The sequence below is a fragment of the Macaca nemestrina genome, chromosome 11 (assembly GCF_043159975.1).
Source record: "Macaca nemestrina isolate mMacNem1 chromosome 11, mMacNem.hap1, whole genome shotgun sequence".
Classification (NCBI taxonomy): domain Eukaryota; kingdom Metazoa; phylum Chordata; class Mammalia; order Primates; family Cercopithecidae; genus Macaca; species Macaca nemestrina.
The window spans coordinates 129692814-129708278 of record NC_092135.1 but is presented as its reverse complement, the minus strand read 5'-3'; the positions used below and the strand labels follow the sequence as shown (position 1 = coordinate 129708278).

General features: G+C 55.6%; 1 protein-coding gene and 1 long non-coding RNA gene across 2 annotated transcripts; one reads left to right on the top strand and one right to left on the bottom strand.

The window, feature by feature from the left end:
- Positions 1-2885: 2885 nt before the first annotated feature.
- Positions 2886-4155, bottom strand: LOC139357239 (uncharacterized). The gene is made up of 3 exons (XR_011610130.1): positions 3701-4155; positions 3553-3614; positions 2886-3361 (listed from the first exon to the last, which is right to left on the bottom strand). It is a non-coding gene; the product is annotated as an uncharacterized lncRNA (long non-coding RNA).
- Positions 4156-11784: 7629 nt separating this feature from the next.
- LOC139357238 (uncharacterized) lies at positions 11785-13672 on the top strand. The gene is made up of 2 exons (XM_071073539.1): positions 11785-12810; positions 13352-13672. Exon 1 carries the CDS (start codon positions 11815-11817, stop codon positions 12469-12471), a length of 657 nt encoding a protein of 218 aa, XP_070929640.1. The 5' UTR covers positions 11785-11814; the 3' UTR covers positions 12472-12810; positions 13352-13672.
- The last annotated feature ends 1793 nt before the right edge of the window (positions 13673-15465 follow it).

Below are 15465 nucleotides of genomic sequence, written 5' to 3'. Positions count from 1 at the left end.
ATTTTTTTTTTTTTTTGAGACGGAGTCTCGCTCTGTCACCCAGGCTGGAGTGCAGTGGCCAGATCTCAACTCACTGCAAGCTCCGCCTCCCGGGTTCACGCCATTCTCCTGCCTCAGCCTCTGGAGTAGCTAGGACTACAGGCACCCGCCACCTCGCCCGGCTAGTTTTTCGTATTTTTTAGTAGAGACGGGGTTTCACCGTGTTAGCCAGGATGGTCTCGATCTCCTGACCTCGTGATCCGCCCGTCTCGGCCTCCCAAAGTGCTGGGATTACAAGCTTGAGCCACCGCGCCCGGCCTATTGTTATTATTATTAATTTTTTTAGAGGGAGTTTCGCTCTTGTTGCCCAGGCTGGAGTACAATGGCGCGATCTTGGCTCACTGCAACCTCCGCCTCCAGGGTTCAAGCGATTCTCCCGCCGAGTAGCTGGAATTATAGGCATGCGCCACCATACCCGGTTAATTTTGTATTTTTAGTAGAGACAAGGTTTCTCCATGTTGGTCAGGCTGGTCTCCAACTCCTGACCTCGTGATCAGCCCGCCCCGGTCTCCCAAAGTGCTGGGATCACAGGCGTGAGCCACCGCGCGCGGCCCTATTTTGTTTATTTATTTAGAGACGAGTCTCGCACTGTCACCGGGGTGGAGTGCAATGGCGCGATCTCGGCTCATTGTAACCTCTGCCTCCCTGGTTCACGCGATTCTCCTGTCTCAGCCTCCCGAGTAGTGGGATTATAGGTGCCCACCACCACACCCGACTAATTTTTTGTATTTTCGGTAGAGACAGAGTTTCACTATGTTGGCCAGACTGGTCTCCAACTCCTAATCTCGTGATCCGCCCGTCTCGGACTCCCAAAGTGCTGGGATTACAGGCATGAGCCACTGCGCCCGGCCAGGACCAAGACTTTCTCATCCTCGGATGGTTGGGGATGGGGGCTGGTGTGCTGCCTCTGAGAGCAAATAAGAGGGTGGAGAGGGGAGGGGGTAAAGACACAGGGACACCTTAAAGAGCAGGGAAAGCTGATCAAGAGGACACCTGGAGGAAGGGCCCTTCCAGAGCGGCCTGCGGGTTCCCTCATGACTGGTTAGGCCAGGGAGCTGGCGCTCAAAGGGCCGACGGGGCGTTCCCTCCCACCTGGCACAGCAAGACAGCGCCGGGCCTCTGACTCTCTGCGGATCCGGGTGTCCCTCCTGCTCCGTCCTCCTCCCACCCGCACCTCCAGATCTTTCCCCACCTCAAGGCATGGCTGCCTTCTGCCGGGCTGTAGGAAGGGCGCCACCTGGGATTCCAAAAACCCCACAGAGGCAGGCACCCTTCCCCAGCCTGAAGCACCCCTGCGAGTCTGGCTTCTCCTGCAGGGCGAACAGCGTTTCTTACACTTTTCCCGCCAGAATAGCCAGGCAATAGCTGGGAGGCCCCCAGGCGCGCAGAGTCGCAGAGCGCGGAGACACAAACGGAACTCAACCCCGCGCGGGCAGGATCGGTGGCGTACGCGTAGTTCTCACGGGCACGGGGGATCTGAGAGGGACCTGGGGCTCTGAGCCTGACCTCACGCTCTCAAATAATCCCTCCCAACTCCCTCACCCCGCCCTGCTGCTTTCTCCAAGGCCCCTTTTCGGTTTATCTCCACTTCCTTACTAACAGCGGGGACGGGATTGGGGAGCACGGAGTCGTCCCCCAGCTGTGTCACTTTACGCCCGCGGGTGAGCCCACTCTCCAGTGGAAGTGGGAGGTGTTTCCGCCAGGGAGCTGCCGCGCGCGCTGATCACACGGAGATCTCCCGGGCGCGCGCGCGCGCTCCGGTTCCCGCTCCGCGGTGGGCCAGGCCTCCCAGGGCCCCAACTGTACCACCTGCCCCTTGGTGAAAACGTGAGGCCTTTTGCAACTGCGAAGCAGATGAGACCTCCGTCCTTTCCAAAGTGCAGCCCCAGGGAGGGACTCAGGGCGCGGGCAGCGCCTTCGCGAAATGCCGAAGCGCGCGGGCCTGGTGATCGTCAACTTTGCGCACAAATGTGGGGCTGGGAGGACGCAGGTCCTGGAGGCGGGGACAGGGGAGCGAGCGGCGCGTCTAGAGAGGGCTAGGCTCCCCGAAACAGGACTCGGGGCAGTCGGGGCGCGGGAGGCTGGGGGCGGGGAGGCGGCTCGCCAGTGCTCCAATTGAGCCCTGGAAAATCCCCGGCGCTCAGGGAGAGGCGGGCCGCCCCGCGGGCAGGCCGGGGACGGCGGGAACAAAGGCGGCCCGAGGCCGGATGCAGTCATGGAAAAACCCATCGGGGCGCCTGGGTGGGGGCGGCGCGCTCCGGGCAGACTCACCGCCCTAGGAGGCCGGCCCGGGCTGGGCTGCTCTCGGCCCCCACCCGGGAGCGCGCCTCGTGGAGCAGAAAAAAATCCTTGGCGGGGAGGGGGCGCTGGTCCCCGGGACTGGGAACCAGAAGCTCCCACGTTCCGGATGCCGCGCACCGCGTGCTGTCAGCCGCGAGGGGCGGGCGGCCCAGGCTGGTACACGCGGGACACACGCGGCGCTGCACACGGCCACCTGGCTGGCGAGGGGAGGCCAGCACCTCGGGGGCGCGCACAGGCCCAGGCGCGGGCGCGGACGCGTGTTCCAAGTTGCCTCCGGCTGCCACGGGCTCCTGCACACACATGATCACTTGCACGCACGTGCGCCCACACACGCGAGCTTCCCTCACGGCAGAGGGAAGAAAACGGTTGGACAAGGCGGCCGAAATAGATGTTCGTTAGGGCGGGTCCCCGGGGCTAGATACAGGACCTCAAGCTGGGGGCGGGGGACCTTTGAAGAAGCTACGGTTAGGCCCGCCCCCCATTTTACAGGTGCAGGGACTGGGCCTCCCCGGGCGGACATGCCCAGGACCCGCCCCAGGGCTAGAATTTCCCTCCGGTGCAGGACGCTGCCGGCCCGATCCTGGTGCTGTAAACCTGGCTGGAGCGGGGGAGGCGGCACGACGGGTTTTTTCTGTAGAAAATTAAAGTGTTGGCTCAGGCTGGACCCAGTGACTCGAAGTCTTTTCCAGTTCTGACTTTTTATGAAGAAGGAACTAGGCCCAGAAGCCATAAAAGGAGTTGGTAGGAGCTTAGAGAAAACCTTGGTGGCTGTTTTGGCCTCAACCACAGGCTCTTCCTGGTTCAAATGTCCCATTGTTTATTCGTGCTGCTGCCTACCCCGCGGGGTCCCTGGGGTCGGGGAGGGATGTTAAGCAGGCCAGGGCTGCAGAGGGGGCTCCCGGCTCTGCCCAGATGGGGAGGGTGTGGGGTGGGTGGCTGATGGGGGTCCCTGGAGAACAATGAAGCAGGTGTCCAGGCTTCCAGAAAGTTCAGGTTGGAGAAGGGGCTGCTGGAATTGTTGCTGGAACACAGTGGGGGGACTAGGTTGTAGTGTTGGCCACGACTCAGAACATAGGATCAACGAGGGCGCGGGAGGGGGGGACCCGCCAGGCGACAGGGCCAAATGAGCTAGCATTTGCTTGTGGTGCCATTGGGAACTGATGTTAGAAGCAAATGACCCAGCGCTGCGTGTCCCTAGCCTCTTGATCTTACCCAACATCTTTGGGCCTCGAATTCCTCATCTGTAAAATGGGAACAGGCGCTCCTCCGCAGGGCTGGTTCGGGAATTGAAAACGGGTATATGTAGGCTTCCGTCCCCCCTTCCCCTCTCCCTCTCAGTGGGGCAGGGACGAACTCCCACCTCCACTCAGCATCTCCCGCGTCTTTGCCACTTTTCAAAGTCTCTGGTGCCTGCTCCCCGGGACTCCTTCCAAGGCCTGGTTTCTCGCGAGCAGGTTGAGGGCGGCCGGGTAGGGTCAGTAAGAGGAAGGCTGGGGGAGCGGCGCCCCCTGGTGGCCAGTTGCAGGAGAGCCTGGACGGTCCCTGGGGACAAGTCTAGGCTAACCTGGTTAGTGCCCGATGGCGTCTGGCACGTGAGAACCTCCCAGAGGCTGACCATGGGGCTCCACTCAGGGAGGCTTCCCTTCTGACTCACTTTCCCCGTTGAGTAAGCAGAGAGAATGCTGGTTCCCCACAGCAGCGTTTCCTCTGCCTTCTCATGGCCCAACTTCTTTGGCCTCAACAGGCTTCTCCCGCCCAGGTGGAATGAAGGAAACTGTTATTTATACTGTGCCTTACAGTTTCCAAAGCCCTTCGACGCACATTACTTGTCCTGAGGTGCGCTGCGGCGCTAGAAGGAGAGAGGATCGTGGTTCAGAGCAGGGCTTCAGCCCCAGGGGTTGGTTGGGATTCCGCCTCCTCCATCCAGCTGTGTAACCAGGGTGACCTTCAAAACATTGACTAACCAGTAGGACAGGCATCAGCCAATCAGAACAGACCCTGCCACAAACACTAGGTTTAGCCAAATGCCTGTGTCCTGGCCGAAGAGTCTGCAATAACCCCCACCGCACTGGGCCTCGGTTTCTCCATCTGCAGTATGGGATAGTGCCAGTACTAGCTCCACCTCATAGGGCTTTAGATAAGTTCATGCACGGAAGGGATTTGCAAACCAGGGACTGGCCCATAGATAGCATCCCAGGAAGCACCAGCTTTGTTACTTGACCTGCCTCCTCTCTGCCAGAGGTGAGTCACCTCTCATACTCAGTGACTCAGAGTGGCCACTTTTAAGGGAGACTCCCCAACTGAGTCCCCTGTGTGCCTCTGAGCTTACCTACTGCTCCCTCAGGACCTCCTTCTTGGGAGCAGCCTCACCTATCCTGAGGCATCCACAAACCCCTGTTGCTGAAGGTTTTCTCTGACTCTGGTCCTGATCCTCCTCCCATGCCTCAGACCTCCCCTCTCTGCTGTTCCCTGCAGCCCTCCTCCACACCGTACCCCAGCCAGACACTTCCCACCGCACGTCTCTCCCGGAGCTTGCCTGCCCTCGGCTCATCTCCTAGCCTAGAAGCCCAGAGCCATCCTGCCCCAGCCTCCCTCTGCCCCAGGGCAGCTACTTCCCCTTCTCTGAGCTCCAAAGCACCTCTCAATACCTTGCGCAACCCCATTACACCAACCTCCCATCTACCCACAGCCTCTGGCCAACCCCCTGTCCTTGTCCCTGGTGCTCCTGCTGGATTTATCTCCCTAAAACACGGGCTGCAGTACTCCCTGTCTCAGAAGCCTTCAGTGCCCCCTCCTGGTCTTCCCAATCCAGCCCGCACTTTAATCGTCATCACAGTTACCATTTACTGAGCGCTCCCCACCTTTCTCCTGTGCCAAGCGTTTTATATGTGTTATCTCATTTAATCTTCCTGCCCGCCCCCAACAGCTGGCACATCTATTATTATCCTCACTTTGTAGAGGCTCAGAGAGTTAAGTATGATAACTTGCCCAAGGTCACTCAGCTAGTGGGAGGCAGAGCCAGCTTTCAGCCTCACGCCACCTAACTCCCAGTCTTGTTTGGCCATCTGAGGGGCTGCTCTCCAAGAGAGCTTTCTCCTGCCTTTTTTTTTTTGAGACTGAGTCTTGCTGTATCTCCCAGGCTGGCGTGCAGTGTTGCAATCTCGGCTCACTGTAAGCTCCGCCTCCCGGGTTCAATCAATTCTTCTCCTTCAGCCTCCCCAGTAGCTGGGATTACAGGCGCCTGCCACCACCCCCAGCTAATTTTTGTATTTTTAGTAGAGACTGGATTTCTCCATGTTGGCCAGGCTGGTCTCCAACTCCTGACCTCAGGTGATCCACCCGCTTTGGCCTCCCAAATTGCTGGGATTACAGGCGTGAGCCACTGTGGCTGGCCTCTCCTGCCTTTCTGGGAATTTCTACCTCCTCATTTTGCTGGCGCCTGGGGCTGGCTGCTTCAGACCACTGGCCATCCACCCTCACACTTGCCTCCTCCTTCCCAGCCTTGTCTTAGCCTGGAATGTACCTTCTCTTACCTCCAATCAAAATCTTCTTCCATCCCAGCTGGGCTTAAGGGCTGCCTCTCTTTTAACCCCTGCCCCCTTCCTGCTGTCTGTGACGGGTTTCTCTGAGGCCCTTGAGTTATTCTGCCCTCTAGAAGTGCTTCTTAAACTTTACCATTCATTAGGATGTCTTGGGGATCTTGTTAAATGGCAGATTCTGATTTAGTAGGCCTGGGTGGGGCTCGGATTCTGCATTTCCTACAAGCTCCCAGCTGGTGCAGATGCTGGTCTGAGGACCACACTTTGAGAAACAAGACCAGAAGATCAGGCCTAGCACAGTGGGTCACGTCTGTAATCTCAGTGCTTTGGGAGGCCGAGGCAGGAATATCACTTGAGGTCAGGAGTTCCAGACCAGCCTGGCCAACATGGTGAGGGCCTGTCTCTACTAAACATACAAAAAATTTAGCCCAGCATGGTGGTGGGCACCTGTAGCCCCAGCTACTCGGGAGGCTGAGGCAGGAGAATCGCCTGAACCCGGGAAGAAGAGGTTGTAGTAAGCTGAGGTTGTGCCACTGCACTCAAGCCTGGGTAACACTCTGTGTAAACAAAACAAAACAAAACAAAACCCGGAAGACCATAGCTAAAACGGAAGCATTAACTCATTGAATGTTCAGATGTTCATTGAACACCTACTCAGAGCAAGGCAGTTTGGGGGATCCAAACAAGTCCAAGTGCTGGATTCTAGCCCCTAAACAGCAGACAGGATATTGCACAAATGCAGGTTAAAGCTAATGTTCAGCCGCGTGCAGTGGAGCGTGCCTGTGTCCCAGCTACTCAGGAGGCTGAGTTGGGAGAATCATTTGAACCCAGGAGTTTGAGTCCAGCCTGGGTAACATGAGACCCTATCTCTAAAAACACTCCCAAAACCAAAAAACCTAATGGCCAAAACAAACAAACAAACAAACAAAAAACAGACAAACCAAAAACCCAAAACCTTACAGCCATTCCACAGAACACTTCCAGAAATACTTCCAGAAATGCTCACGTGCCAAACAGCAGGTATTTCTTGTGATGAATTCATTCTCTGTCTGACGGCCAGTGATGGCTTGAAACAGGTAAAGATTCCAGGCTGGGCGCGGTGGCTCACACCTGTATTCCCAGCACTTTGGGAGGCTGAGGTCTGTGGATTACCTGAGGTCGAGCGTTTCAGAACAGCCTGACCAACATGGAGAAACCCCATCTCTACTAAAAATACAAAATTAGCGGGGCGTGGTGGTGCATGCCTGTAATCCCAGCTACTCAGGAGGCTGAGGCAGGAGAATGGCTTGAATCTGGGAGGTGGAGGTTGCGGTGAGCTGAGATCGCGTCATTGCACTCCAGCCTGGGCAACAAGAACGAAACTCCATCTCAAAAAGAAAAAAAAAAAGATTCCATGATGCCCTGCTTAGAACCATCTGACGCTCCCACCTCACTCACAATAGAAAGCTAGATTCTTCTAGATTCTTCTTCAAGGCCCTGCATCTTCTGGTCCTGCTTCTTCTTCTTTTTTTTTTTTTTTTTTTTTTTTTGAGAGAGTCTCACTGGTGTCACCTAGAGGCATGATCTCGGACTGCTATAACTTCTGCCTCCCAGGTTCAAGTGATTCTCATGCCTCAGCCTCCCAAGTAGCTGGGACTACAGGCACGCGCCACCATGCCTGGCTAAATTTTTTTGTATTTTTAGTAGAGATGAGGTTTCACCATGTTGGCCAGGCTAGTCTTGAATTCCTGACCTCAAGTGATCTGCCCTCCTTGGCCTCCCAAAGTGCTGGGATTACAAGCGTGAGCCAACCCCCCCAGCCCTCTGGTCCTGCATCTCACCTCATCTCCCGTCATCAGCTTCACTCCGATTTACCTTTTGTTCCTTTGAATCCAACACCTCAATTTCCTTCCCACCCAAGAGCCTTTGAACTTGCCTGGTTAATGTTCATCTCTCAACTTGTCGAGGAACTGGCCTCTGATTCAGACGTGGCTCCTCAGAGAGACCTTTCTTGACCCAGAGAAAGTGTGATCTAAAGCAGGTGCCGCCAGCTACAGTCAGATTCTCTGTTGTATCATTCTGTGGTAGGATGTTTAATGTCATTGCATTAAATTTTGGTTGCTTTTTGCCTGCTCATCTGCAGGCCTGATCTCCATGAGGGGAGGGGTGTCTGCTTCGTTTTGCTTTACCGTCAGCACCCAGAACAGCATCTGGCACATAGTAGGCCTTCAATGAGGATCTGCTGAATGGATGACTGTTACAGGGCATTTGAAGAGGTGGGAGGGGCCCACAGGTGCCCCAAGTAGGGGAGACGCGGCTTCGTGGAGGCAGGTCAGCTTTCCTAGAAAGCCAACTCTGAGAGGGAGACTGTCAGGGAGGAGGTTCATCAGGGAGTGCTCCTGGGGTCAGCATCTCTGGGGGAAGGCAGCAGGAGGGGCAGAGGGAGAACTTGGAAGGTCCTGCTGACCCCAAGGGGAGCTCTGGAGCAGGGATGGTCTTTTATTATTATTATTATTTTTAAATTTGAGACAGAGTCTCACTCTGTCACCCAGGCTGGAGTGTGGTGGGACAATTTTGGCTCATTACAACCTCTGCCTCCTGGGTTCAAGTGATTCTCCTGCCTTAGCCTCCCGAGTAGCTGGGATTACAGGCACGCACCACCACACCCAGCTAATTTTCATAGTTTTAGTAGAGATGGGGTTTCACCATGTTGGCCAGGCTGGTCTCAAACTCCTGACCCTGCCAGGTGACCCACCCGCCTTGACCTCCCAAAGTGCTGGGATTACAGGCGTGAGCCACCGCACCCAGTGGGTCTTGTATTATTGTCCTGAGTTGGGGCAAGGGGGCTGGACCTTTTCACCTGCCTCGTCACTCATCAGGATGCCACTGCTCACCAGTCATTGAGTGAACCCAAGAAAGGGAGATGTGGGCTTTTGAGAGGCATTTCCTCTGGTTGAGGCCATCTCTGGCGGGATCTGACAGCGGAGGGCCATATTGTCTGAAGCCAGCAGCCCTGCAGTTCTGTGGGGCATCTGGGCAGCCCAGCAAGCTGCCCACCACGTGGCACTCAGACAGGAGGGCAGGATTCAGACAAGCTGGAAGAGAGCACAGAGCGTGTAGGGACCCCAGCAGAGACTGGAAGGGGAGTAGGCGTGGCCTGACTCCAGGGCAGACAAACCCAGGTGGGCCAAGGCAGAAGTTCCCTCCCCTCGCTCTCCAAGGGCAGAGTGAGACAAATCATGGGCATGATGTGGATTCTAGGAGGCCACAAACATGCCCTTGACTTTTGTTCTTATATATTGTTTTAATGTTGATCAGTGTCAGATTTTCATCTGTCAGTTGGTACGTTTCACCTTAGGTAGACGGCCCTGCTACATTTTCTTCAAGAGCAAATGTTCTTCAGCTGAAAATAGGCAGGCAAACTTCCAGTGCTGGCAGGATTGAGCATTTCTGGAAGCGTTTCCGGAAGTGTTCTGTGGTCTTGGGCTTTGATGGGAAAGTACTGGGCAGTGTCCCTTAATATCTAGTGGACCTCTCTGAGGACGCCCTGGATGTCCAGCCTGCGTGGAGTGGCGGGTCAGAGAAATCCCAGGAACTGGCCACTAGATGGATCTTGAGCAAGGGAAGAGGTGGACGGTACCCAGGAAGGAGGCTGGCTTGGCGTCCTGGACTTGCCATCCTGGCCAGCTTCATGAGCGTATGACCTGTGCAGTCACATGGGTCCCATCCTTAGTTTGATGGTCTCTTGACATTGTCTTGAAATCCTTCTTCTTTTTTTTTTTTTTTTTTTGAGATAGAGTCTCACTCAGTCGCCCAGGCTGGAGTACAGTGGCATGATGTTGGCTCACTGCAACCTCTGCGTCTAGGGTTAAAGCGATTCTCCTGCCTCAGCCTCCCAAGTAGCTGGTATTACAGGCATGCACCACCACACTTGGCTAATTTTTGTATTTTTAGTAGAGACTGGATTTCACCATGTTGGCCAGGCTGGTCTCCAACTGCTGACCTCAGGTGATCCGTCCGCCTCGGCCTCCCAAAGTGCTGGGATAAGCCACTACACCCAGCCTCTTCATAATTTTTTTTTTTTTTTTTTGACAGAGTCTCCTTCTGTCGCCCAGGCTGGAGTGCAGTGGCACAATCTCAACTCACTGCATCTTCTGCCACCTGGGTTCATGCAATTCTCCCTGCCTCAGCCTCCCAAGTAGCTGGGATTACAAGCACCAGCCACCATGCCTTGGTAATTTTTGTATTTTTAGTAGAGACAGGGTTTCGACACGTTGGCCAGGCTGGTCTTGAACTCCAGGACTCAAGTGATCTGCCTGCCTTGGCCTCCCAAAGTGCTGGGATTACAGATGTGAGCCACCGTGCCCAGCCTCCTCTTAATTTTTTAACAAAGGGCCTCAAATTTTCAATTTGCACTGGGCTCCACAAATTACGTAGCTGGGCCTGGTCAGCAGCTCTGGTTCCTGGGGCCGAGGACTGTTTTCTGAGGGATTGTCTGGGAGAGACTGGGGAACCTAGGTGGGACGTGGGCTCGGATGCATCCTTGGACGAGTCCTGTAGTCCCTGAGCATCAATGTCCTTGTGCATGAAACAGGGATCATGGTGCCTGCTCCACCCAGAGAGGAGAGGACATAGATCTGAGGCTTTTCCCAACTGCAGTAGGTGCTCTGGTAGTGGAGAGTCTGCAGATCTGGCAGTGGAGAGTCCCTGCCCTGGAAGCCAGGCTGGAGCCGCTCTTTCAGAGATACCAGAAGCCTCCCGCACGCAGAGCCTCTGGTCAGGCTGTCAGAAGGCAGTCGCTGACTGTTGAGGAGCGACGCTGCGGTTTACACGGATGGGCAGATGCCTCCCTGGGCCAGACAGACAAAGCATGCCCTGCCTTCCGGGCAGGGAGTTGGTTTGGATGTCAGTGCTTGGCCTGTTGGGCTGGGGGAGGTGGTGGCTCCCTGGAGACAGATCGTGAGGGGCCTGGATGTCACCCTGTAGTGACAGAGTGCCCAGGGGAGGAGCCTGGGAGAAGCCTGGGTGGATGGCATCACTGGGTCTGAGACCCAGTCCCTGCGCCCCACGTCTTGAGCCACTGCCACTGGCAGGCCTGGGCTAGCTCTCAGACCCAAATTTAGGTCTCTGCTTTATCTTTGCACACCTAATGGTCCTTCTGCTCCTGTCGCATCTTGTTCCTCTTACGCCCCAGGTTGGAACCTTATCCTCTCTCCTCTATGGCTGATGCCGCCTGCCTCAGTTTACCCTTGTATTGTCACTTTCACTCGTGCATTCACCCTCAGTCGACAGGGCTGGGGCCTGTTTCCCACACCGTCCCTCCATCGTTTTGGAACAAGTGGCCACGCATTTTATTCTAGCATTGCGGCCCAGAGGTTATGTAGCCCATCAGCTCACAGGGCGCCGCGAACAGGTGTCCAGGCGCTCGATGTCAGGAGTTCTGGGTGCTAGAGGCACCTGGCAGCTCCCAAGGATTGGTGCTTGTCCTCAGTCCCATGAGAAGGCCGTGCTGAGCGCCTACTGTGCGCCGAGGGCGGCGCTGTGGGCCGGGCTGCTACGCACAGAGGCCCCTTTCTTCAGGGAGTTTACTCAGGAGCACGTTTATAAATAGGACAAAGCCCGGCGGGCCAGGGGCCTCCTAGGCAGAAGTAGGGAGAAGGCCGGGCGTCCTCCTGCAGGGTGCCGCCCCGCCCCGCCCGGGCCCGCGGCCTCCCGGGGCTGAAAGGGCCTCTGTGTCCCGGCCCCCGCCTGCCCCGGGCCAGGAGTGCATTTCCTCAGCTGCGCCAGACCCTGGAGGCTCCGCAGCCCCTCTGGGGACAGACACAAATAGTTCCCGGCCCAGCTGCCCGGCCAGTTGCCTTGGGAACCAAACTCAATTGCCTGACGTCACTGGGCCGTCGCGTAGCAACCGGCTCAGCCTCTCCCTCCCCGTCCAGGCGCTGAGGTCACGGTAGCCATGGAGACGGCGGGGCAGGGCCGGTTGGGCCGGGCGGGGCTGGGCTGGGGGCTGGGGCTGGGGGTGCTCGGCCTATCTCACCGGCCCTGCCGGCCGTCCGCGCCCTTGGTCCTGCCTCGGAGCCCCGGCCCCGGCCCCGGCCCCGGCTCCGGCCCCGGCACGGGAGCTGCTCTTCTCTCGCGGAAGCGGTGTCGCCTGGCCCGCGGCAGCGCAGACGCCCTGCCTTGCCCTCGGGCTGGCCGGGCCGCCTGTGGCCGGAGAAAGCCCCATTGTGGCCTGAGTGCGCCCCGCAGCCAGTCGGGATTTCTCTCGCAGAGAGAGGCCTTTGTTCGCCTCACCCCATCTGACTGCCCCGTGCTCTGTCCCAGCCTCATTTGCTCCCCAAGCCCCAACCTGGGTTCCTGCTCTGGCAACAAGAAGCAGGTGGCAGCAAGGGGCGTTTTCGCGCCCCTCCCCCTAATCACCCAGGAAATCTCTGAGCTTGGCCACCTGCCCTGGGGGAGGAGACGCGAGGCCTGCGCACTCCACTCTGCTTCATCCCTGGTTGCCCTCCCCACTCCTGTGCTCCCCCTGGCGTTTGCGCTGTGTGACATCCCTCTCCTCCACCGCTGCCTGGGGTTGGGGGCAGTCAGGCCAGGCCAGGCCACCCCTGGGTGAGGGCTTTGGGGCCAGAGGGATCTGCACTGACCACCTCCAAGTTTCTGGGCGGGCCCTGTTCTTAGGCTGTTCCCACCGCAGCAGAATATAAAGTGCTGAAGCCAGAACCCACAACAGGACACAAGGCTCATAACCTGCGCAGGGGCCACCGGCAATCGGCCACCATGCCCCTGCCCTGCTGTGCCTCGACTTACCCATCTGCTGCTGGGGTCATCCCAACCATCTCTTACTGAAGGACCCTGCGTACCTTGTTCAAGTTCAGTGTGGTGAGCCCATTGGTGGGAGGTGTTTTTCCTCCCCGAAGACTGTATTTTGAAAAGTACTAATAAAATACAGGAGGTGAGTAGCCAAAGCAGAATTTTAGGTGAATTCTATTTCCTCATTGATTAACATTTAAAATTCAGAGATGCAAAGGAATATAATCCGTGGGGTTGGGGGGTTGAATATTGAAAGATCTGAGTGCCTTGCTCTTTCCAAAGCATGTGTTTAAAGGAAGGTTCTGGTTGTGTGCAGGGCATACACAGGCAAGTTTGTGTGTCGTGGGTGTGTACACCCCGGTCCCAGAACCTAGGAGTGGGCTCTGTGTGGCCTTAGGCGAACATCGGACCCCATCTGGAGTCCTGGCCTATTTTTCTGGGAAAGGCAACAATTATCTGCTGGAGAATCTTCAGATATAGGAGGGATGGGGGTTAGGACAGTGCCTCTTGCAGTGGGGGACTTAGGGGAGCCACAGGCGACAGGCTGCTTTGGGTCCCTGCTTCCCCTTTCTGGGAGCAGCCTGCTCTGACAGGGTCCAGGCTGGGCCAACCAGGGTCCTTCCTCCTAGGATTGATCAGATCCAACAAGGGAAACCGAGACTTTTCCTCTCTGGTTTTTCAAGGACTAGCCTGTGGGCCTGGAGTCTCCAGGAGTCACTGTCCCTGCAAGGAGCAGAAGCCTGGTGGAGAGAAAGAAGCTCCATGGGAGGCGGAGGACACAAGTGATGGGAACAGAGTACTGGCAGCACTGAGTTCCTACCCAGCATCCTCACAGCCAGTTCCTCTTAGCCCTTCCTGACCTAGCCCATTAATCCGGTTTGCGCCTAAGCTACTACATGCTGGGTTTCTGTCACTTTCAATTAAGAGGTTCCTCACCAATACACAGATCATGTGGAAAATCCCAGTAAAGGAAAACTGACATTTGTCACATGCCCACTGTTAAATGCTGTTTTTGAAAAATATGCATTATTGCCTGGCTCAGTGGCTCACGCCTGTAATCCCAACACTTTGGGAGGCCGAGGCAGGCGGATCACCTGAGGTCAGGAGTTCAAGACCAGCCTGGCCAACATGGTGAAACCCCATCTCTACAAAAATACAAAAATCAGCTGGGCATGATGGCCGGTGCCTGTAATCCCAGCTACTCGGGAGGCTGAGGTGGGAGAATTGCTCGAACCTGGGAGGTGGAGGTTGCAGTGAGCCGAGATGGCACCACTGCACTGCAGCCTGGGCGACAGAATGAGACTCTGTCTCAAAAAAAAAAAAAAAAAAAAAAAAAAAAAAGGCATTATTGACCACAGCATCTCTGTGAGGTAAATGGAAGAACCACTTTGCAGATGAGGAAACAGGTTTGGAGACACTAAGGGCCACAGAGTCCACTTGTGCAGGACTCCACAGGGTGGGGCAGCGTGCTTCTAGGCACAGGGTCAGTGGGCCCTGCCTGCCCTGAGACCCCTCAGTCAGACTCTACCCATGAAGACCTTTGCTCTGTGTCTGGGTCCTTCCTGGAGGACTCTGGGCTTTCTGAGGTCTGAGTCTTGGAGCACTGTTACGTTGCTGTGCTGTTCAGCTCTGGCAGTCACTTCAGTTGGAGGGTCTATGCCCCTCTGTCCTTGTGTCCTTTTTTCCCCTTTCTTTAAAAAATGTTTAAAAATTATGTTTTACTTTATTATTATTATTGTTATTTTGAGACAGGGTCTCGCTCTGTCACCCAGGCTGGAGTGTAGTTACATGATCATTTCTCACTATAGCCTCAACCTCCTGGGCCCAAGTGATCCTCCCATCTCAGCCTCTTGAGTAGCTAGGATTACAGGCATGTGCTGCCACACCTGGCTTTTCTTTTTTTTTTTTTTTTTTAGTTTTGTAGAGATGGTGTCCTGCTATGTTGCCCAGGCTGGTCTCGAACTCTTGGGCTCAAACCATCTTCCTACCTTGGCCTCAAAGTGCTGAGTTTACAGGTTGAGCCACAACGCCCTTGGGCCCCCATAGTGTGGGCTGGTGGTGCCTTCCCTCCAGCAGAGGGCGCAGTCCGTGTCCTTAGGGGCTCTGGAAGCTCAAGATCAAGTCAGTCTAGGAAATAGGGCTACCTCTTAGCCAGGGGGAAGTCTTTCATTTCAATAGTTAAATACGTACTTAAGTACTTCATTTACCTCTACACTTTATCACATCCTCCTTGGGGGAGTGTCCTATGTGTGATCCCTTTGTTTTGGAGACACTCTTTTCCCTGATAGAAGCTATACCTCACCCAGCCAAACCTATAACCTGGATGACAGTCGCATAGAAATTTTAACCCATTAGCTACGAGCCCACAGACTAAACAGAAATATTGTCCTACATTCCTGCCAGCAGAGATGTGTTGACAAAATTTAAAAAAAAAAATTATCCTTACAAAGCAAGTACAAACACTGACAAAGATTTGGTTTCTTTACCATTCTCAAAGTTGCCCCAAATTTTTAACTTTTAAAAAAGAGAGATATAAAAAAAAAAATCTTTGAAGTTTTTCTATGTTTTGAATTCCCCCCCTCATCCCCACCGCAGCACATCTCAGATGGGAGAAATTAGCAGCCTATGGTAATATCTTGGTTTCCCCAGAACGCAGGCCCTGAGCCAGGGTTTGGTGCACAGGATGTCTATTTGGGATCACGCCCTGTGAAGAGGAGCAGAATGAAGACAGTGGGAAAGGGAGAGGTCGATCCTGTAGTGCAGGCTCAACAACAGCTCAGCCAGCCCCGCGGGAGCT

Bases quoted from the DNA above. Each gene is read 5' to 3' on its own strand.
- LOC139357238 (XM_071073539.1), top strand. From the start codon at position 11,815: ATGGAGACGGCGGGGCAGGGCCGGTTGGGCCGGGCGGGGCTGGGCTGG.